Source organism: Psittacula echo (genome assembly GCF_963264785.1).
Source record: "Psittacula echo genome assembly, chromosome: 26".
NCBI classification, from domain to species: Eukaryota; Metazoa; Chordata; class Aves; order Psittaciformes; family Psittacidae; genus Psittacula; species Psittacula echo.
The window spans coordinates 2,723,927-2,746,345 of NC_137761.1; the positions used below are offsets into that span (position 1 = coordinate 2,723,927).

The 22,419-nt window shown below is 66.7% G+C and overlaps 4 protein-coding genes across 4 annotated transcripts; all 4 read right to left on the reverse strand.

Annotated features, from left to right (window-relative positions):
* Nucleotides 1-515: 515 nt before the first annotated feature.
* Nucleotides 516-14,710, reverse strand: KCNN3 (potassium calcium-activated channel subfamily N member 3; the record flags this gene model as incomplete). The annotated part of the gene is made up of 8 exons (XM_080635223.1): nucleotides 516-812; nucleotides 2,311-2,380; nucleotides 2,497-2,624; nucleotides 3,762-3,872; nucleotides 5,027-5,168; nucleotides 7,832-8,250; nucleotides 11,416-11,511; nucleotides 13,997-14,710. 8 exons carry the CDS (start codon nucleotides 14,708-14,710, stop codon nucleotides 516-518), a joined length of 1,977 nt encoding a protein of 658 aa, XP_080491349.1.
* A 922-nt stretch (nucleotides 14,711-15,632) lies between these two features.
* PMVK (phosphomevalonate kinase) lies at nucleotides 15,633-16,878 on the reverse strand (the record flags this gene model as incomplete). The annotated part of the gene is made up of 5 exons (XM_080634747.1): nucleotides 15,633-15,769; nucleotides 15,978-16,107; nucleotides 16,182-16,334; nucleotides 16,475-16,538; nucleotides 16,796-16,878. 5 exons carry the CDS (start codon nucleotides 16,876-16,878, stop codon nucleotides 15,633-15,635), a joined length of 567 nt encoding a protein of 188 aa, XP_080490873.1.
* Nucleotides 16,879-17,258: 380 nt separating this feature from the next.
* Nucleotides 17,259-19,784, reverse strand: PBXIP1 (PBX homeobox interacting protein 1). Its single transcript, XM_080634746.1, has 7 exons — nucleotides 19,630-19,784; nucleotides 18,877-19,555; nucleotides 18,772-18,792; nucleotides 18,613-18,686; nucleotides 18,400-18,525; nucleotides 17,435-18,321; nucleotides 17,259-17,359 (listed from the first exon to the last, which is right to left on the reverse strand). Exons 1-7 carry the CDS (start codon nucleotides 19,690-19,692, stop codon nucleotides 17,311-17,313), a joined length of 1,899 nt encoding a protein of 632 aa, XP_080490872.1. The 5' UTR covers nucleotides 19,693-19,784; the 3' UTR covers nucleotides 17,259-17,310.
* A 799-nt stretch (nucleotides 19,785-20,583) lies between these two features.
* Nucleotides 20,584-22,098, reverse strand: PYGO2 (pygopus family PHD finger 2). Its single transcript, XM_080634817.1, has 3 exons — nucleotides 21,940-22,098; nucleotides 21,804-21,853; nucleotides 20,584-21,730 (listed from the first exon to the last, which is right to left on the reverse strand). Exons 1-3 carry the CDS (start codon nucleotides 22,061-22,063, stop codon nucleotides 20,645-20,647), a joined length of 1,260 nt encoding a protein of 419 aa, XP_080490943.1. The 5' UTR covers nucleotides 22,064-22,098; the 3' UTR covers nucleotides 20,584-20,644.
* Nucleotides 22,099-22,419: the final 321 nt, after the last annotated feature.

Genomic DNA, 22,419 nt, shown 5'->3' on the forward strand with positions numbered 1-22,419 from the left:
GAACACGCTCAGTCCTCCAGAGAAGCCCACGGCAGATAGTGGCCGCTGTCACCCACCCAACAATGCAAGGGGGGGTTCCTGCGGGTCCCGGTAACGAGATGGGATGGAGGGTGGGCAGCGTAGGTCAGAGCCTGTGCAAGGAACCACCGTGTCGGCCTCTGCTTTGCGATGCTGAGAGGGGCAGGGGAGGAAAACTCTTCCCTCCGGTGTCTCCGTTGCTGCAGTGCCGCTGACTCGCTGCTTTGTTCCGTTTTCCTTTGTGAAGACCTGAGATTGAGCGTGGGTTTTCCGTCCGCCACCGGCCTCCGCGGCGCGGGCTCGCCCGAGGCATTGCCTCCCGTCCCCTTCCTTCACCACGTGTAGAGGCACCTGAACGGGGATGTGGTTCCCGATACCAAGGCGTTGGCAAAGCTCCGGCTCCAGCCGAAGGGGTCCTGCGGCGGCGCGAGGACCCGGAGCAAATCCATGGAGACCTCGGTGCTGCCCCTGTCCATGGGGGAGCCAGGGGCTGCGCTTTAGCAGCTGCTTGAGCTCGTGTAAGGGGTGGGGAAGGAGGTGGAGCTGACCCCGATGGGGCTCTCGGACAGAGGAGTTTGGGGGGTGCCCACGGGCACACTGACCCCCCGCGCCTCCAGCACGGCGGCCAGCAGGCGCTGCTGCTGCTGGCGCAGCATGTCGGCCATCAGCAGCGGCAGGGAGTTGAAGCTGGTGCTGAGCTGCTCCAGCTTGGACTCGAGGCTGCTGATCTGCTTCTCCAGGTCCTCGCTGCGGTCGTTGAGCTCCGTGATGAGGTCGTACATCACGTTCTGCATCTGCGGAGGGGACAGAGCGGTCAGTGCCATGGTGGAGGGGTCAGTGCCACAGCTGGAGGGATCAGTGCCACGGATGGAGGGGTCAGTGCCATGGTGGAGGGGTCAGTGCCACAGCTGGAGGGATCAGTGCCACGGATGGAGGGGTCAGTGCCATGGATGGAGGGGTCAGTGCCACGAATGGAGGGGTCAGTGCCACAGCTGGAGGGGTCAGTGCCACAGATGGAGGGGTCAGTGCCACAGATGGAGGGGTCAATGCCATGGATGGAGGGGTCAGTGCCACGAATGGAGGGGTCAGTGCCATGGTGGAGGGGTCAGTGCCACGAATGGAGGGGTCAGTGCCACAGCTGGAGGGGTCAGTGCCACGAATGGAGGGGTCAGTGCCACGAATGGAGGGGTCAGTGCCACAGCTGGAGGGGTCAGTGCCACAGATGGAGGGGTCAATGCCATGGATGGAGGGGTCAGTGCCACGAATGGAGGGGTCAGTGCCATGGTGGAGGGGTCAGTGCCACGAATGGAGGGGTCAGTGCCACAGCTGGAGGGGTCAGTGCCACGAATGGAGGGGTCAGTGCCATGGTGGAGGGGTCAGTGCCGTGGATGGAGGGATCAGTGCCATGGATGGAGGGATCAGTGCCATGGATGGAGGGGTCAGTGCCATGGTGGAGGGGTCAGTGCCATGGATGGAGGGATCAGTGCCATGGTGGAGGGAACAGTGCCATGGTGGAGGGGTCAGTGCCATGGTGGAGGGATCAGTGCCATGGATGGAGGGATCAGTGCCATGGATGGAGGGGTCAGTGCCACGGATGGAGGGATCAGTGCCATGGATGGAGGGATCAGTGCCATGGATGGAGGGATCAGTGCTGCCATGGATGGAGGGGTCAGTGCCATGGATGGAGGTGTCAGTGCCATGGATGGAGGGATCAGTGCCATGGTGGAGGGATCAGTGCCATGGTGGAGGGATCAGTGCCATGGATGGAGGGATCAGTGCCATGGATGGAGGGGTCAGTGCCATGGTGGAGGGATCAGTGCCATGGATGGAGGGATCAGTGCCATGGATGGAGGGGTCAGTGCCATGGATGGAGGGGTCAGTACCATGGATGGAGAGGTCAGTGCCATGGATGGAGGGGTTGGTGCCATGGATGGAGAAGTCAGTGCTATTTGCAGAGCCCAGCCCTCTAACCCCTTTCTGAAGTGCCTTGTCTTGCAGGGCCCTGTGACCAGATCATGGATCACCTTGGGACATTAAATGAGGAGACCCTGTCCCTGTGCAGGAAGAAGTGAAAGGGGAGCCGGCCCTGAGCATCCTGGGGGTGCAGGGACAAAGATGTCTCCTGGAGAAAGGGTGACCCCCCCACACCAGTGCCTGGCTCGTGGCTGCGTTTCTCTTCCTGCCTATTCCCAGCGGACATCCCCGAGCCAGAGCATCTCCTGGTCAGCCAGGGCTGCTCATCCAAGTGAAGGGAAACACCTGCCGAGCCGAGGGGTCACCACAGGGACTTGCCTTCGAGAGGTCGACCAGGGTGTTGGCTTGGTCACTGAGCTTCCGCTGCTCCATCTTCACGCTCCGCAACCTGGGGAGAAGGGAAGAGCATCGCGACTGCATCCCAGGCGATGGGGAAGCATCCTCCTGCTGCACCACGGGTCCAGCATCCCCCCCAGCACCGCGGCCTGCCCGGCAGCCCCTTACTGGTGAATGGCTTGTAGGAACTTCCTCTGGTGCTTCCTGACTTTGGCGTGGTCGATCTTCTTCAGCAGCTTGGTGTGCTTATAGATGAGCCACGTCTCCCGCAGGACGTTGGCCGCTGCGTTCTTGATCTGCAAGAGGAGAGTTGGCCGCGGGTCACCGGCCTGCAGGATCTCATGGAGACACCAGTCTGGCTCCACCGCTGGCTGTGAGCCGGTGCTGCCAGAGCCCTTGACCCACCCCAGCTGGAGCGAGGCGCTTGGCTTCGCTCCCTATGGACTCCTGCATCTCTGCAAGGGAGATCACGGGCAGCTTGGATGGGAATCAGAGCAGGCAGAGCTGCCCGCACCACTCCCATCCCTGCCCTGCCTTGCACGGAAGCTCCCCCCAGGCTCTTCACTGCACTCTGAGCCTCCAGAAGAAGGAAGAATCCCAAAGTTGCTCCCGACTCCTGCATCCATCTGCTGCTCTTGGCAGCTCCCGGCTCTGCTGCCGGCACGAGGACGTGGCTTCCGCAGGCTCCCGGCTCAACCGCAGCTCTGCTGCTCACTCCAAGATGAATTGGCTGCCGTCTGCCTGGCACCGAGCCTGCGGATCCATATCCATGGCCGGAGGAGCCGGGGCCAACCGGCTGTTTGCTTTCCTGGCCCGGCCACACTGAGGCCCCCAAGTACCCCCAAGGATGCTCCTGTGGCATTCCGAGGGTGAAGCGGCCCTGCCGTGTCCCGGCACTGGGATGTCGCGCTTCCACGGGCTGCACCAACGCTCGCTTTGCCACCAGCCCCTATATAAAGTGTTACTCCCACCGCCAGCAGCCCACTCCATCACGCCAATGCTTTGCTGTGACGAGGCTGCTGAGACCAGGGACCTCCTGCAGCCCCCGCGCTGCCGGGGATGCGATGCCACAAGCAGCAACCCCACTGCAGCCCCCGTGTCCCGCCTCAGCGATGGGAAGCTCAGGAGCCTCAGCACAGCTCCCGTCTGCAGCAGGTGAGGTGCTGAATCATGAAACCCCATTGTCTCCCTGACACCGAGCTGATTGAGATCCTGCTCCACAGGAGGAGGGAGCCTGTTTCCTCCCAGTGGGAAAAAAACCCAGGCTTTTCCTCCCCGAGCATCCTGCATCGCCTCAATCTGACACGGAGCTGGTGCCGCTTGCTCCCACCATAACATTGCTCCTCCGCTGCATCCCAGGCACTCAGATTTGGTACCCACGGGACCTGCACCCACTGTGCTTCCCCCCATCCCTGTCTCCTGCGGCGCCTTACCCGCTTCGTCAGCTGCGTGTCCATCATGAAGTTGTGGACGTGCTTCTCAGCTTTGGTGAGCTCCAGCTTCCTGGCCACCACAGCCACCACCAGTGCCGTGCAGCCGGCACCCTGCATGGGGACAGCAGGCAGGGACATGGTTTGTCACCCTCCAGCATCCTGCTGCACCCTCTCCATTGCAACCCCCTCCATGCACCCCCCAACCACCTCATCCTCGGTATCACAGAGTGTCCTTGGGGATGTGCTGGGTCATTGACGGGATAGGCTGGGGATGACTGGGGAGGCCAGTGGTGAGCACTGGTGAGCCTTTGCCTCCCCCACACCTGTTAACAGCTGGGCTAAGCCTGCTTCACCAGTGCCACCACAGCTGGTGCCCCATGATAGTGCCCGGTGGGATAGGGAACCCCCAGCTCCAGGGTGGGAGAGCAGTGGGGAAGCACCAGCAACCTGCGGGAGGGCAGGGAAGGGGACCCTGGAATCAGGACCCCCCCCCCCCCCAAATTGCTGCGTCTCGCAACAGCGACAGCTGGGAGCTTGATTATCCTGGCGATTAGGGCTGGATCCCATCATCTCCGGGACATATTTGCCTTTGGAAAGCAAAGGCACCAAAGCCCCCGCTCCCTGCGGTGCTTGGGTGCTCTGCCTGCACCAGCTGAGCTGCTCCCGCCTCCCATAGCCTGGCAGAGGCCCCACGATCCTGGCAAATGCTCCTTAATTTATTAAAGAGTCATTAATTAACATCAAGCTCTGAGCTGAATCCTTCAGCAGCCCCCAAGCTTCCGGCTCCCACCACGTCCCCCTTCCTGGCGGGGCTGCGGGATGCTCCGGGACCCCTCATTCAGCTGGGAAGCGCTGTAGCCCCCCCTCCAAGAGGTATTTTCCCCCTCGCCCAGCTCCTTTGGGCCTCGCTGGTGCCTGACCCCATCGACACAGATCAAAGACTTCAGATAATGGAAAATTAACAGTTGCTGGTGGAGCAGGGAGGGGGAATGGCTCCAACCCAAAGCCTGGAGCCAAAGGGGACAGAGCTGGGTGCTGGGTGCTGGAGCCGGCTCCATCTGCACCATCACCTCCTGAACCAGACCTCCGCATCCTCTAATCCCAGCTCTATCAGCTCCCAGGAGTCCTCAAAGCTGAAGCCCTTGTGCCTCGTGCAAGGACAAACCAGTTGGGAAGCTGGTCCCTGTAAAACCTGGTGGCCCTGCTGCTGTGCTGGGCATGGGCAGAGCCCACAGCGGGGGCAACCGGCTCAGCATGGCCCTTACCATGATGCCAGTGAGCAGACAGACACCCTTCCCGCAGTAGGTGTGTGGGACCATGTCGCCATAGCCGATGGAGAGGAAGGTGATGGAGATGAGCCACATGGCACCCAGGAAGTTGCTGGTTACGTCCTGCTGGTCATGGTACCTGCCAAGGGAACATGGGCATCAGTGTTGGGGCAGGGGATGGGGAGCACTGGGGGCAGCTGGGCACGGCGGCTGCCCCAGCACAAGGCTGTGCACTGGGGAAGAGGGATTAAGAATGTGGCTGATGCCCTCCAGCAGCAGCGGTTGCACAATTCCTGGCCCAGGGAAAAACCACATGGACAGAATCAGAGCGGGAACTCAGCGGAAAAGGCTTCTGCTTCCTGTCAGAGCTGTCACCACATCCCGGTCCCTCCGCCGGCGTCCCCGGTGCCACGTGGCGCGGCGGAAAGAGCCGCCTGATGGGAGAAACAGCTGCAAAACCCCCGACCGCGCCAGCTCCCCGCCGGCATCCTGCTCTGCATCCCGCTCTGCATCCCACTCTGCATCCTGCTCTGCATCCCGCTCTGCATCCCGCTCTGAGCCCCCTGTGCCACACAGGGGACCAGCAGTGGGTCCTGCTGAGCCTCCAGGTGATGCTTCCCAAGGGATGCAGTGCTGCTTCCTGGCAGTGCAGCAGGACCCAGGCACAGGCAGCACCTTCACCCTGTCACCCTCACTGCCTGCACACATCCCTCTCCCCAACAGGCTTCTCCTGGCCTCCTCATGAAATCACTAGAGGGAAACCAGATGGAGCTTTTGGCAGTCCCCCCCCCAGTTTATCCCAGCTCCTCGCTCCTGGAGCAGTTGGGCTTTCTCCCCTTCTGAAATGTTTTTCCCCCCAAGTAAGTGGACACTCAGAAGCTGATAAACAGGAGGGGCAGGAAGAGGAGCTCCCGCCATCAGTTACACCCCAGAACCCGTTTCCATCACCCACTAGGGGCACAGGCACTCCCTGCCATGGGGCTGCCCTGAATATCGCTCCAGTCCCATAGAGCATCCGCACGCCGGCAGCACCAGCTCGGCTGAACCGACTCCTCACGTCTGGGCAGCAGCATCGTGGCTGCACCCTCACCCTGGGGAGTGAGCACACGTGTGGGCGCACGTGTGTGTGAGCGCACGTGTGTGTGAGCACACGCGTGTGCCGTCAGCGGCGGGGCCGGCATCGCCCGCAGCGCTGCGTGGCCGGCGAGCGGGCGACGTTGCTAAGCGACTCGCTGCCTTCGGAGCGCGGTGCCCCCCGGCACGCACTGCAGGACGCCCGGCAGCGCCGTGGCAGCACCGGCGCTGGAGCAGCCCACGGGGCCGCGGCGGGGCCGTGCCATTGCCACGGAGCCACCTCTGCGCGGGTGCTGCTGCGGGGCGCTCCCACAAACCCCAGCAAACTGGTTGGCAGTGGGAATGGGAAACCGGTGGGGACACGTCCTGAGCGGCCTCTGTGGGAGCTTGGTGGACCCAGGGGTGGTGCAGTCCTCAGGGATGGAGGTGAGGATGCAGGGGTCCTGCAACCCACGGGTCAGTGCATCCTCAGCCGAGCTCTGAGCCCCCCCCCCCCCCCCAGGTCTCCATCAGGCAGAGGGAGGTGGCGGCAGCTGCGGTGCCGGTGATCTGCAGCGCCTCGTCTGCGTCATTCCTGGCTCTTTTTTCCCCTGTCGCTAATGGCTCTTTATGTACTTTGCATTTTCCAGCCTAAGCCCACCCCCAGGTGGAGAATCAACCCCCTGGGTGCCCCCGGGGAGCCTGATCACCCGCTCCCCATTTAGGAGGCCCAAAGGAAGATCTCCCAAGCACAAAGAAGTGGTGCACGAGCATCCAGCACACCCCCAGAGCATCGCTGCGGGAGGCACGGAGGCAAACGCAGCCTATAAAGGCTTGTCAAATCTCAGCGTGCCACTCCACTCTGCTGCTCTAATGCCTCATCACGAGGTGACCAGCGCGATGAGTCCCACCTTAGGAAGAGGAGGGGTGGCTTTGTCCTGCCTTGTAAGCACCCAGCCCCAAGCTGTGTGCCCCAGGGGTCCCTGGGGTGCCACGGGTGCCACAGGTGCCATCTCTCACACCTCAGTTCCAAGGATGGCACGAAGCTGCCACAACAACTTCAAGGGATTCCGGTGCAAATCCACAGACACCGAATCACAACGCATGCGTTGTCCAGGGCGTTATCCCAAAAGCCCTCTGGGGCAACTGGCCGAGCTTTGATGGCAGCACAGCACCCAGCTCAGCCTCTGGAGACAGGGATGGCTGGGATGGGACACACATCACCAGGGTGGGCAGACGCTGCTGGCACCCTGCACCCCTGCAGCACAGCCCTGGGGAGGGCTGGGGGTGCCCCACCACAGCCTCCTGGTTCCCTCTGGGGGACAAAGCAGCGCTGGCACGTCCCCAAGAGATGAAGGAGCAGCGGTACCCACCAGGGCTGGTCGCTACAGCAACCCCGCACCCAGCGCGCCGATGGCAGTGTGATGCCATCCGGCAGTGGGTTTGTCACCACGGTGTTGTCATGGCAGTCACTCGCAGCGACGCCAGAGCCCGCACCAGGCGCTGCCACTCGCCAGCCTCACAGCACCCCCAGCTCCTCCTGCTCCCCCCATTGCCCTGGGGCTCCCACACCAGCTCCTCAGCATCCCCTCTCACCCTAACCTCCGCTGCCTCTGCCTCCTGCTTCTGGGGGCTCACTGGTGGCACACGGTAGCTGCTGAGCCGCCGGAACTCTGCATCCCTCACACAGGGTGCTGGGACCTCACGGAGCATCCCGAACCACCACACAGCCTGAACAGCCCCTCTCACCTCTCGCACACCCGGACCGTCCATGCGGCGATGATCCAGAGGGAAATGCTGAAGACCAGCAGCACCGTCCCGGGGCAGATGGTCATGAGAGTCTTCATGACGAAGCGGGTGTTGAAGTTGATCTTGTTGAGTGCTCCAATGCTGCGCGAGGAGGCATCGGTGAAGAGCTTGCTGTGCAGCAGCATCACACGAGCAATCAGGTAGAGGCGCAGGAACATGGGGATGGACAGGATGATGTCCACGTCTGCCTCTGCCCGGGAAGGCGTGTAGGAGAAAGCCAGGCGGGCTGTCCAGAAAAATTTGTACTCCCCGGGGATGGGGTGAATGGCACAAACCAGCATCTCCAGGCTGATGTAGAGGATGCGCTCGTACGTCATCGCTATCCGCCAGTCGTCAGCGCCATTGTCGATCACAAAGAGCTACCAGGATGCAAAACCATAGAGTTACCAGAGGCCCTGGTAACCAGTGCCCCACCAGCATCACACCACGGGCAGCGGTGGGGTACCAACAACAGAGCCCTGCAGAGCCGGGGATGCCTCTGGCTAGAAGGGCTGGGGATGGATGGGAAAGGAAAAGGTGGGAATGAGCTTTCACCATCCCCTCCACTGCTCTCCCGGTGTTTAGGAGACGGTCACAGTGCTGGAGACACCCCAGAGACCTTTATGGTGCCTGGAGCACACACCCAGCATAGGGACAACTCTCTCCTACCCACTCCCATGCAGTGGCTGGCCAGAGCCTTGCCCGGGCACAGAGCTGCAGTGCCACAGAGCCCCGGCATGAGCCACCCCAGTCCCTTCACTGCCGCCACAACCCGAGTGCCAGGGCAGCTCTGGGTGGGGGGGGAACACCACAGCCAGAGCACCCGGCCACTGGCAGCGATGGGATCCGGTTGTCATAGCAACCGCTGGTTCATCCTGGGTACCAGCTCCCATCCCACCACTGGTGGTGGTGATGGAGTCAGGGATTCAGCTGGAGCTGCGGGATGGCAGCTGGGGCTGGTCCCTCTGGGACACTGCCTGAGCCTGGGGGGTCACCCACCCCATCGGTGGGTCCCTCCCAAGGCTGCCATCAGCTCACACTGGGTGCAATGGGGACACTGGTGTCACCCACAGCCCCGGGAACACACTCAAGGCCTCTCCGCAAGCACTGCTTGGCAAAGGCACCCCTGGGAAGGGATCCAAGGGGGATGTGGCAGCCGGTGCTACCGTCACCGGTGTGTCCTCGACCCTGCAAAGCATGGAGCCACACCGGCTGATCCAGGCTGTGGGTGGGAGCCAGAAACAACCCTCCTGCCCCACTGGAGATCCCTGTGCCCCTGCGGCAGGCACCTCACCGCATGGCACCACACGGCACCGCACGGCACACAGGGCTGTCCCCAAGGGGACTGACTCATGGAGCAGCCGTCCCCAGCCACCTCCCTTTCTGTTGGGAAAGCTCCGCTCCTTTGAGCTGCTTTGTTTGAGAGCTTGTTTATAGAACTGCTCCAAGCTGTCAGGGGAGATCCTCAGGCATTTAGCGAGCTGACAGCCCATTCCTTCCTGGAAAAGGGTGTTAAAAATAAACAAATTAGCGAGAGGAAAAAGGCAGGGAGCCCTTTGGCTGCGATGGGGGGGTTGCAATGGGCCAGGTTGGGCAAGGGAAGGAGCAAGGAGGGATTCAGGCAGGTCCCCCTGTACCAGCCCCTCTCAGCCCTGGACCGGCAGCACATCGGCACATCGCTGCGGGTTTCCATGGAAACCCTGGCGCGGTCCAGCAGTACCCAGCGGGGCATCCCCAGCATTCCAACATTTCAGCATCCCCAGCATCCCAGCACTGGAAGAAGCAAGCCTGGGGATCACCATGGCTCTGGTCAAGTGAAACACGAGTGAAGCCTCTGAGAAGCTGCGCTGGGGGTACAGGCCAGAGCCACCTCCACAGGGCTGAGCCCGGTGACTCCCCAGGCTGAGGACCCAGCAGCGCTGGTGGCAATTCTGCACATGCTCAGCACAGTGAAGAGCGAGGGACACAGAGCAATCAGCAGGGAGCAGACCTAGGAGGACGGGGGGACAGCCCCTGGCTGGTGGGCAATGGACATGGGGACACGCCAGGGACCCGCTGCCATCCCAGCCCATTGATGACAGTGGGCACAGGCAGCTGGGGAGGGGACAGGCAGAACCCAGGGCCCCAGGCCCAGCGATACCCCAGGCCTGGAGAGACCGAGCACAGGGAGAGCTGCAAATATCCCAAAGGACTCAGCAATTAATGCAATTAATCTCAGAATCCCAGCCTGGTTTGGGTTGAAGGAACCTTAAAGCTCATCAGTTCCAACCCCCTGCCACAGGCAGGGACCCCTTCCACTGGAGCAGCTTGCTCCAAGCCCCTGTGTCCAACCTGGCCTTGAACACTGCCAGGGATGGGGCAGCCACAGCTTCTCTGGGCACCCTGTGCCAGCGCCTCAGCACCCTCACAGGGAAGAGCTTCTGCCTAAGAGCTCATCTCAGTCTCCCCTCGGGCAGGTTCAAGCCATTCCCCTTGGCCTGTCCCTACAGGCCCTTGTCCCAAGCCCCTCTCCAGGTTTCCTGCAGCCCCTTCAGGCACTGGAGCTGCTCTAAGGTCTCCCCTTAAGGAGCCTTCTCTTCTCCAGGATGAACCAGCCCAGGTCTGGTTCAGAGGCTGAAGCTGCTGTTGAGGCAGGGGAAGGGGGAGTCTGGCAGTGCCACAGCAGGGTGATCGCACCCCTCCCTTAGGCCAGAGGGACGAGAAGCTGAGGATTTACAGCTCTCTCAGCCCTGCTTCCATCCCCGGCCGGATTACCAGCAATCCCTTTAGAAGCACCTAAGAGATAATAGGGCGATCAGCAGCCAGCATGGCTTTGCCTGGAGCAAATCAAGTCAAACCGATCTCACTCCCTTCCCTCCCAGGGTCAGCAGCCATCGGGACCGTGTGTGCTCTGGAGCAGGGACGTTGGCTCCGGACACGGGCAGAGCAGGGGGGAAGCCCCGCGCAGGGCGGCCGCGGTGTTTGCTCAACCAACCCTCTCCCAAGAACAACAAGCAGAGGAAGGCGGCAGAGCCGGGGCACGGCCCCCCCGGCTGCCCTCAGCAGCCCCCCCGGGGTAAACATTACCCAGCACAGACCGGAGCACTCAAATATTTGCTTTGAGGCTCCAGCCCCGGCCCCGAGCAGGACCAGAACCGAAGCAGCAGCGCAGGGGGCTGGGGGCTGCTCTGCCCCTTCCCGGGATGTTCCTTCTCCCGCACGCCCGTTTGTTTCTCGCATCCCATCGAGCTGAAGCCGGATCCTGCAGGGAAGCGCAGCCTTCCTGAAGCAAACTGGGGGCCCTTTCATTTCCCAGCAAAGGGAGGAAGAGAGTGGGCAGCCCTGATTAGGAAAGGATTTCACAGCTTTCCTTGGCATCTCAGCTGGTCCGAGCCCTTCCTGCTGCAGCCTCCCGCAGTCACCGACAGCTCTGCCCAGGCAGACCCCTCAGTGCTCCCGAGACCCCCTCCTGCCCCCCGAGGCCCCAGCAAGGAGGAAGGAGGCTCCACACAGGCTGTGGCACGGGTCCCACATCCCACCGGAGCCCTGGCTCCATGGGGACCTACCTGCACTTCCCGCGTGTGGTAGGCGATGATGAGGCCCAGCAGGATGATGGTGGAGAGGCTGATAAGACATTTTAGGGCCAGGGAGAACATGGAGTCCTGCAAGGCAAGAGCAGGGCAGGCGTTAGGGGGGACACTCCATGACACCGGGCTCTGTGCCCCCAGGGAGATGCTTCCCCCTCCATTAGCACTTCAGGAGCCCCAGCTCCCACCCAGAGCAGCTCGGCATGGCAGCGAGGGCACCACCGGCACCATGGGCAAGAGTGGCTTTTTCTCCAAAATGGGTTTTGAATCCAGTCCTGCCAAGTGTAATGACCATCCTCCCGTCGCTGCCACACGGACACCAGCACCCCGGCCACATGTGGCGTGACCACAGTATTATGGCACCCTAATGGATGATCTAATTAGAACGTCCTGATAATTAGTTCGATGTAAATTAAATCAGCCCCTGATTCACTGATGGCCAAATTGGACCACTTCAGGAAGAGCAGGATTCACCAGCCTCTCCTATGGGCTCGCCTCTGGATCCCATTCAGTCACCGGCAAGCTCATGCTGCCACGATTCGGACCCACTGGTGCCAGGGCACCCACTGAGCGCTGGCAGCCCCTCACCAAGGTGTTATCTCCAAACCAGCATCCATCCACACCTCCACCCCGCACGCTGAGAGCTGGCACGCTCATGGCACATTGCACTCATCCTTTGCTTCCCAGTGCACCCGGCTGCCTTCAGCCTCACTCCTCTCCCCGGTGTTCCCCAGCCCTGCAGGGTGTTTAACCACGAAGAAGGGACTATTTGCCGCGGAGGCGGTGGCGCATTGTTAACGACTTGGCTCCGGCCGTGCAATTGTGTGGATATAATGGCTGGTGCTGAGAGAAGTGCCGGGGACCAAGCAACGGATATTAATAGGCAAACTCTGGGGCAGGGCTCCTGCTAAGGCTGCGCCAGCCAGACCCTTCCCAGGCCACTGCTCTGCCTCCCCAGAGCATGGGGACCACCGGCCCTCCTGGCAAGTGTTATTGGCAAGGGCTTTCCCAACGCTTCCTGCCAGCACTGGGTCCAAAGGGACCCGGCAGGAAGAGCCGCTGCTGGATCCCATGCTGGTGGCAAACAACGGCAAGGAATGGGGGGACTCGGCTGGGATGGGAGGATGCTTCGTCCCGGCCGTGCCGCGCCGGAGGCGGGAGAGGCCCCATCCTGCCCACACCCGAGGGACAGGCAGAGAGCGCCGGCAAACCCCGGCCACCGCTTCCCGGCTCGGCCCCGGGGGCAGCGGAGCTGGAGCAGGGCCAGGGCCAGCAGCACCGACAGCTGCCCGGGCACAGCCGCGGCCCCGCTCGGGTTTCCCACCGGCGGCTGCCGGGGGCGTTTATAAACAGTCGCCCAATGCCGACCCCTGCGAGGCTCGGCCCCGGCAGCGCGGCAGGCGCCGGGGTCGCGGTGGCCGCGGGCGGCAGCGCTGACTCACAGGGTCTTCCCCGGCTGCGTGCGGGGCTGGCACATGCGTGCGCGGCGCCGCTGGCACCCCGTGCCCGGCACGCGGGCCCTGTGCGGGCAGCCGCGGCTCAACAGGTAGCGGGCGAGGGTGGCGGCGAGGATTGGCCTTGGTGCTGCCGAAAGGGAACCGCTGGGGAGGATGTGGCGGTGAAGAGAGGCGAAGCATCCTCCTCCCCCAGCGGGGGAGCCAGGGATGTGGGCTCGGCACGGAGCAATCCCTCTGCCTCTGCCAGAGCGCAGGGAACCGCTGCTGCCGGCTCCTGTGCTCCCACTGCCGCGGGCAGCCGGGAGCCCCCCGCTTCCAGACGGGCACCTCCGTGGGGTCCCCCCACACCCACGGGACCCCCAGCCGCGTCCCTCGCTCCCTCCTTCCCTCCCGCCTTCCACCTGCTCCAGCTCCGCCGCTGCCTCTGCCCGCGCCACCCTCCCCGCCGCCCGCGCTGGATAATAGCACGAAGCAGCGAGCGGCCCCTTCCCACCGGCTCCTGCCCCCAGCCCCCTCAGCAGCGTCCCGCTGACGCCTATGGGTGCCACACACGCCCTTTGCCGGCGCGGGTGCCGATGCCTTCCCCTCTCTGGATAGGTATAAATAACATGACAGATGTCTATACAAAGAGTTATTCATATCGCTGCCAACCAGCGCAGCCCGGGAGCAGGAGCTGGAAGGGGCGTGGGGGGGAGAATTATAAATAAAAGACACCGTCCTGCAAAGGAGAAAAAGAGGAAAAAAAATGGAAGGAAAGGGTGTGGAGGAGGCGGAGGAGGAGGGAGATGGGGCTCCGAGCACCGCCGAGGGCACAGCGCCTTGAGGGGCACCCAGCCAGGCCGCCCCTGGGCACCGCAGACCCTGGTGGGTCTGTCCTCGGTACTGCTGGCACGTGAGGCAGCGCCTGCCCAGGCACCCGGCACACACCGGCTGCCACGCGGCCCCGGTGGCCACAGCCCCGTCCGGCACCTGCGGCCGCAGCGTCCCCGTCGTTCCTTGTGCATCCCATGGGACACCACATGGGGCACACAGTGCCGCGCTCACCCCGCTGGGCACCGAACAGCACCGACAGCCCCGCGCCCAAGCTCCGGCCCCGTATGTACCTTGGAGTAGAGCCCCCAGGAGAGCTCGGTCTCGATGACCATGACGACGATGCCGAACATGCCGAAGATGAGCGCGTAGTCGCTGAGGCGCTTCCTCTTCTCGAAGAGCGCCCGGCGGTGCCCCAGCCGGTAGCCGATGTTCTGCGCCTTGCGCTTGGGCCCCTTAGCAAAGGTGGCGGGGGCCGGGTGAGCCGGGGGGCGGCTGGGGCAGCGGGCGGCGGGCGCGTGGTTGTCCTCGCGTGAGACGACGATCTCGGGGGGTCCCCCGGCACCGAAGAGCTGCAGGGGCTGCGCCTCCGGCTCGGCCTCGATGAGGTTCCGCCGGGATGCGCTGAGCCGGCTGAGGGGCTTCATCACGCCGCCGCTGTACTTGCAAGAGCTCATGGCGATCTCGGTGAAGGGGTTGCTGTCCCGCCGGTGCACCAGCGGGCTCGGCTGCCGGTGCTTGCCGCTCGCCGCCCCGGAGCCCGCCGGGTGGTCGCCGAGGTTGAGCTGGCTGCCGTGGCGGGAGGAAGGGTGGAGGGCGGCGGGGGCGGCGGGAGGAGGAGGAGGGGCCCGCAGCGACCCGGGCGAGGAGTGCAACAGGCTGTGCTGGAGCGGCGGCAGCGCGGCGGGAGGCGGCGGCCGCTCATCCCCCGGTAAGGGGCAGGGACAGCGGCCGTCCTCCTCCAGGTCCCCCACGCCCGAGTCGTGCAGATGCCCCGATGTCTCCATGACGGCGGCGGCGGCGGCACCGGCGCCGCTTCACCGGGCACCGGTTCCGTTTTACCGGGCACCGGCCCCGCGCGCTGGATCATGAATGGGCGCCGCGCGCTCGCCGCTGCCGCGCGCTCGCCGCCGCCGCCGCCCCCGTCGCCGCCGCCGCTGGCCCGGCCCCGCCGCGCCATTGGCCGCGCCGGGGCTCCCCGCAGGCTGACATCATCACCGCCCGCTCCCCGCTTCGTGCCCCCCCGCACCCCGCGCCCCCGGTCCCTGCGTCTCTTGCGGGGTCGTTCGGGACTTGTAGTCCGCCGGTACCGGCGCCGGTTCCGCCCATCCTCCCTCCCCGGGGGATGCCCCGCGCACACCGGCTCCCCCTCGAAGGCACCGGGAGGGGGCTGCAGGTCCCCGGAGGGAGCCCCCGACCCTCCCTCCATGATCTCCAACCAGGTCACCCCGTGTGTCCCCCAGGATGTCCCCGAGGGGAATCGGGGCGACGCCAGACCCAGGGCTCACGCCACAGCGATGGATTTGGCGGTGACAGGACCCAAATCCCTCCCACCCTGCAAGCCCTCAGGACCCCCCCGGCCGTGCCCAGCTGCTGCAAGAGAGGAGCAGGTATTAGGGCGGTAGCCGTCTGCTTGGGAAGCGGATAATCCGCAGGGAATTGGCTGCTGGAAGCCTATTAAAATACACCACGAAGCGCCCAGCTGGTGACCCCCCATTAATTAAACTGCACCTTTGCCCCTACCCCACAAAGCTGGGGGGGGCACCCCGAGGGGCATCACCCGTGTCCCCAGCCCCATGCAAACACTCTTCCCAAGGGAAGTGAGATGGAGCCGGGTGGCATTGGCTCTCAGTGTCAGAGCTTTACTTCCAGCACAGGCACAAGGGAGGGATCTGGGCCCCCCCCCCAGCACCGGGAGAGAGGCCACAGCTACAGGCGGCTGCGGAGCGCCTGCAGGAGCGTCTCCAGCTGCTGGTCCAGGGACAGCTCATCCCCATCGTTGGTGATCACCCAGTCGAAGCTCACGCCCTGATCCAGGCCACACTCGGACTCGGCGTCATCCACTCCTGGGGAAGAGCAGAGCCCAGGTGAGGCCCCAGCCCGGGCCAGGGTCTGTCCATCCCCTGCCACAGCCTCAGCCCATGGAGCTGGGGGGCTTCATCTGAACCCTCCAGCTCCGGCAGCGAGGGGCCAGTGGTGGATCCATCTATGGGGCAGCCCTGCTGCCAGCGCAGCCCCGGGTTCAGCACCGTGCTCAGTGCGGCGATCGCTCACCAGCAACGAAGACCCAGTTCCTCCTCTTCCTCGTCTCCTCGGTGGCCACGACCCGCACGGTCTGCACCACGTCACCATAGACATCCCGGAACCACTCCACGTCCGAGAGGCGCCGCGTGTCGCTCACCACCTTTGCAGGGGCTTTGTCAGCTCCCGTCCCGGAGCCTCCGCATCCCGCGCGTCCCCGTGTCCCTCCCGGCTCACCCACACCGGCTGCGCCGCTCCCTCCACCGCTGCCCTGCAGAAGAAGCCGGGGTCGGCGCGGCGCTTCTCCTCTCCCCATCGGATCATGTCCTGCCGGAACGTCTCCTTGTAGGCGCTGGCGTCCAGGAGCCGCTGGAAGTCCAGGCCATGCTCCTGCGGGATACGGGGTCAGGGGGCACGGCCCATGCCACGGGGCACGGTGCAGCGCGGCGTGGTCTGGCTCAGCACAGCACGGCGAGGATCAGCACAGGATGGCACAGCTCGGCACGGCACAGCGTGTCCCGGCACCGTACCTTGGCGTACTGCTCCTTGAGGGGCCCGGAGAGGCGCAGCACGGTGCAGACATCGGGGCCCAGTCTGTGGGAGAGGAGTCAGAGGCACCGGCACTGGGCACGGTACCTGCCCCACTTCCTGGTACCTCCGCGACCCACCGGTACCGGCCCCGCTACCGACTCCCCCGCCCCCCCGATACCAGCCCCATCTCCCGGTACCGGCCCCGCCCCCCGGTACCTGCCCCGCCCCACCGGTACCGACCCCGATACCAAACCCCCCGGCTACCGACTCCCCCCCGGGTACCAGCCCCACCTCCCGGTACCGGCCCCGCCCCCCGGTACCGGCCCCGCAGCTCCTCGGCCACAAAATCCTTCCCCGATTTCCTCTTCCCGCTCAGCAGCAGCACCGCGCGCGGCACCGCCATCCGCGCCGCGGCCACGCCCCCCCCCCCCGCGGGAGAACCCGATGGTACGGCCCGAGGAGGGCGGGGCGGGGCGCGGCGCCGCTGACTCCGCCCCTCGGGCGGCGAGCCCGCATCACGGCGCCCCCTGCAGGACGGGGGGTGCAGAGGGAGTCCCCCAAAACCTGCCCTGACCCCCCCGCATCGCTGCCCCCTTTCCCCAGCGCCCCCTTCCCTCCTCGCACCCCATTTCCCCCGACGCCGTTTCCCCCGCAGCAGGCACAGCTCTGCCCAGCGGTGACTTTATTGCGTGGCAGCAGCATCGCACTGCGGGTCTTGTTGGGGACCCGGCCCTTGGGGGGCACGATGGCAGCCCCCAGCCCCCCAAAACCAGCCCGAAGGGAGCCCTTCATGGGGGTGCTGGGTCAAGGCTGGGATGGGGCGGCCACCGTGGCTCTACCCTGCGGTGCCAGGGGGTCTCCACCCTCGCTCCTTCCCACCGGTGCTGCAAGAGAAGGGGGGGCTGTGATGGGGAGCAAGGGCTGGGCCCCGCGGCCCCCCCCGCCCCGCTGCCCCTCACCTGCTGTAGTGGCGCAGCACGAACTCCTCGAAGCCATCGGCCGCGTCCTCGTCGCCCCGCTCGCGCCGCGCCACCTCCTCCAGCATCTCCTCCACCTCATCCACGAAGTCGGTGAAGCGCAGGCGATCGTGGGCAAAGGCCCCATCGGCCCCGAAGGCCCCGTCCAGCTGCGCCACCACCCCCCCAAAGTGCTGCCCCCAGCCCAGCCGCCCCATGAACTCCTCCAGCAGCCGCAGGAACTTGGTCTTCTGCACCGGCTCCAGTGCAGCCCCCAGCACCTCCCGGCCCTCCTTGCGGGCGCATTCGGCCACCCCAACGCAGCCCTGGGGCGCCCGGTACCGGCTGAAGGGGGACCCGTGAGACGGCTTCCCCCAGGCTTTGCCCTGCTTGTGCTCCCGGGGGAACCGGGTGTCCTTGCCGTGCCCATGGGGTTTGCCGTGCCCGCTCCTCTCACGCTCACCGGCACCGTGCCTCTTGTGCCGCTTGCCCTCCTTCTTCTCTGCCTTGAACGGCTTCTTCCAGGGCCCCCCCGTCTCCAGCTCCCGGCCCAGGCGCTGCTCCAGGGCGCTCAGCTCCGCCACCAGCGCCTCGAGCCCCCCGGTGCCTCGTGCCCGCTCCAGGGCACCCGCCAGCTCCCGCCGCACCGACGCCAACCGCGCGCCCTCGCGCCGTGCTGCGTCCCCCCTGGGGCCGGGGGGCTGCTCCGGTGCCGCGGCCTCCCGCAGGCGCTGCAGCTCAGCCCGGGCCTCCCGCAGCGCGGCCGCTTCCCGCTCCAGCGCCACCCGGAGCCGAGCGTTCTCTGCCTCCAGCTTCTGCTGCTGCGCCCCGGCCGCCGCCGCTTCGCCCTCGCTCCTGTGCAGCAGGACCTGCAGCTCTTCCTTGTGGGCCTGGGGGCAGCGGGGCCGTGAGCAAGGTGGGACGGGGGCAGCAGCACCAGGACGCGGCACCGGCTCCTCAAGCCTCACCTGCAGCTCTGCCTGCATGAGCCGGATCTCCTGGTTCTCCTTGGCCAGCTTGTCCAGGAGCAGGCTCAGGGACTGCGGGCTCTGCGGGTCCCCAGCACCCGACGGTGGCAGCTTCTTCTGCGAGGCCTAGGGGAGAGGAAGGATGGAGCTGGGGGTGCCGCCTGCCCCTGGTCAGCTCAGGGGGGCTCAGCTCCGCTGCAGACCCCTGCTTACGTTGCTGTCAATGGGCAGCAGCGGCTCCTGCTCCCCAGCTGCCACATCCCGGTTCACCACATGCTCCGTGGAGTCTGGGGAGTGGAACCAGACAGGAGGGAGGCATCGAACCACAGCCACATGCATGCTACCGTGTGCCCGCATCTGCCCAGCACCCACCATCTGGGTCGTAGATGCCACCTGGGGACAAGAAGGGATGATGAGGGGGATGCAGGGTCCCAGCCCTGCCCCAGGACCCCCATCCTGCCCCAGGACCCCACTCACCGGACGCAATCAGCAGCCCCACGGCCACCAGTGCCACAGCCCCCAGCAGGTACTTGCTCATGCTGAGCCCGTCCTCATCCCTGATGCCCGGAGTCCCCCGGCGCAGGGCTGGCACGGGAGCGGGTGCCCCAGGACAGAGCTCGTGGCCCCGCCGTTGCCGCAGCCCCTCCACGTCATCATCGCTGCTGGTGCAGGTCCCTTCCTCCACTGGTGGCTCTGGGGGTGGACGGGCACCTCCAGGGAGGGGCTGCCCCCTAGCACGGCCCCCCCTGCCCGGCCCCCGCGGGGCCTGACCTGCAGCGGGGGGCTCAGCCCCGTCATCGGGCTCAGCATCGGGCTCTTCCTGCTCGCCACCACCGGGCTCTGCGGAGCCGTCCCGAGGGGGCTCGGCCCCGGGGTCCTGGTGCTCCTCCGGGTGCTGCGGGGTCCCGAGCTCCCCCGGCAGGAGCCCGGGCCCCAGGTCCCCGCTCGGGCCAAGCCCCGCGAGGACAGAGGAAACGGCTGCGGCCTCGACGGCCACTGCTGGAGGAGGAGAGAGCGGCGGTGAGCGGCGGCCCCCAACCTGCCCGGCCCCGCGCTGCCGCCTGCCTGTGACGGCGTCCCGGCTGCCTTCATTCTCCTCCTCCTCCTCCTCCTCCTCCGGCTCCAGCTCCGGACCCAGCGTCTCCACGGGCAGCCCCTGCGAGAAGGGGGGTGGCGACACCCTCGGTCCCGGCCCCGCGGCCCCCCCCGTGCCCGCAGCCCGGCCCTCACCTCGCTGCCCGCCGGCTCCCGGCTGCTGCTCTCCGAGTCCCGGGGCTCCGGTTTCTCCGCCATGGGCACGGCCCGGAGCCACCTGCAGGGAGACAGGCGGAGGGACGCGACCCGGACCCGGATCGGGGAGCGCCGGTGCTCGCAGGCAGCCGCCCCCCCGCCCCGGACCCCCTCCACCGGCAGCAGCTGCTCCATTTATACCCGTGGTTTCTATCACACGGGTATTTATAGCCGGGTGATGCCGCGGGGCAGGTGGACGGGGGACAACGGACCCGGCACGGGGGGGACACGGGGCCCGGCCCGGGGGCACCGAGCCCCGCGGGGAGGCGGCGGTACCGGGTGGGAAGGGGGGTACCGGGTACACGGGCAGCCCCCGCTGCCACTCAGGGACCCGGAACCGGCCCGTGGGGCTCCAAACCCCCCCGGCGACACCCGCCTTCCCCCCCCGGCCCGAGCGGTTCCCGTTGGAGCCGCGGCCGCAGCCCCGCTCCAGGCTCCGTGCCCCGGGGTGATGCTGATGGGGGGGGGGGGGCGGTACCTGGTGCCGCGGTCCCGCCGGTAACTTTCTCCGGTGCCGGTCACCGCCCTCGGGAAGGGGCTTGCACGTGACGCCAATGGCCAATGGGATGGCGGCGGGGCGGGGCGCGTGAGGCCCCCCTCCGGTACCGGACACCGCCCCCGTTTCCCGCCCCCCCCACGGCGGGCACGAAGCGAGACACAGACACGCGCGATTGAGAGGTTTATGGTGACGGTACAAAAGTTTCCATTAAACGGGATAACGGGGGGGGGGGGGAGGCACCGGGACCATCCCGAGCACCGGGGAGAGGAAGAGAGCACCAGGACTGCCCCGAGTATGTAAGGGGGCCATCGGAGCCCTCCCCTTCCCCAGCAAAGGGCTGGTGATGGCACAGCCGGTACCGAGCCGGTGCCTGGCCCCGTCTCTCCAGTCGGAGATGGTGCCAGAACCGGGGGTCAGTCCGTGCCCGGTGGCGGGGAGGGTCGGGGGGGGGGCGGCTCAGCCGTCGTTGGCAGCCACCAGCTGTCCCAGGCCCTCCCGCACGTACACGGACTGGATCTCCTTGGTCTTGAGGCAGAAGTCGCAGGCCCAGACGGCCGAGGCCTCGGTGGTGAGCAGCCCGTAGGCATTCTCCGTCATCCCGGTGCACTCCCGGTGGAACCACTTCTGGCACGAGGCCTCGCACAGGATGGCGTCCTGGTCGTCGTTCACCTCGTTGCGGCAGGCCCCGCACGGGTACACCAGCCCCGGCGGCGGCTGATGGCCCGAGCCCCCCGCTGCCTTCCCCGGGGCGGGCGGAGGGAGGCTGTTGGTCTCGGGGGTGCCGGCGCTGCGGCCGGCGCTGCCGGGGGTGAAGCCGGGCTGGGCCCCGTTGACGGCGGCGGGGGAGCCCGAGTGCTGCTCCGGGGCGAAGGCGCCGGGGAGGGGGTTCAGGCTCTTGCCCCCCTCCTCGCCGCCGGGCGGGAAGCCGGGGTCAGCCCCGGGGAAGGGGCTGGCGGTGGGGGGCAGCGGGGGCCCGCCCTGCCCGGGCCGCTGCAGGGGGGATTGTCCGAAGAGGCTGCCGGGCTGCCCGAAGCGCTGCCCCACGGCCGGGCCCCCGGGGGGCGGGTTCAGCGCCGGGCCGGGGCCCACGTCCCCCCGCGGGGGCTGCCCCAGCGTCGGGGAGATCATGGGCCCGAAGCTACCGACCGGCCCCTGCAGCAGCGGCGCCCCGGGCGGGCTGAAGCTCGGCCCCAGCGGCTGCCCGAAGGGCTGCCCCGGGAAGCCCACGGCGCCCGGCTGCCCGTAGCCGGGGCCCTGCGGGGCCATGCTGAAGGCCGGGCCCATCTGCCCGGGGGCGAAGGGCGGGGGCTGGCGCCGCAGGGGCTGGGGGCCGCCGCCGTACCCGGGGGGCACCTGCGGGGATATCCCGCCCTGGACGCGGAAGCCGCCGAAGGGGACGGGGCTGCCGAGGAACGAGGCGGCGGCGGCTGCGCCCGCTTTGGGCGCCGCGAAGTCGTCCTCGAAGGGGTTGGAGGCCACCAGATGATCCACCATGGGGGTGGGCGGCGGCGCGAACTCCGAGAGGTGCGAATAGGCGGGGCCCTGCGGCGGGAGGCGGCGGCGCTCAGAGCGGCCCCGCTCCCGGCCGCGGCCCCGCTCCCGGGCCGTGCCCTACCTGCGTGTTGGACTTGCGCCGCTTCTTCTCGGGGCTCTTCATCTGCAGCCCTGCGGGGACAAGCGGGGCCGTGTCAACCGGTGCCGGGCCCCCCCATGCCCATGCCCGTGCCCGGTCCCGGTCCGCCCGCGCTCACCTGCCTTCCCCTGCTTGCGGCCGGGCCCGCCGGCGGCGGCGCTGCCCGCGGGGTGCGGGGGCCCCGGGGGGGGCGGCGGGGCCGGGACGCCTCCCTCCAGCTTCTCCGCGTGCGGGGCCGCCATGGCCCTCACCGCCGCCACCGCGCCATGGCCCCGCCGCCGCCACCCGCAACCGGGTCCCGCGCGGAGCCAATCACTGCGCGAGGGGCGGGGCGGAGCCAATCAATCACCACGGGCAGGGGCGGAGCGGTCCCGGTCGATCCAATCACCGCCCAAGAGGGCGGTGCGCAGCCAATCACATCGCGGCCCAAGCGCAGGGCGACGCTGGGCGAGGGCCCGCAATGGGATGAACCATGTGCATAGTCCCGCGTGGGGGGGAATGCACCAACTCCAGCTCGCTGGGCGGGGTGGAGCGGACCGAGACGGACCATGTGCAGCGCCCGCGGGGAGGAGCGGAGCGGACCACGGGGAAGGCGCGG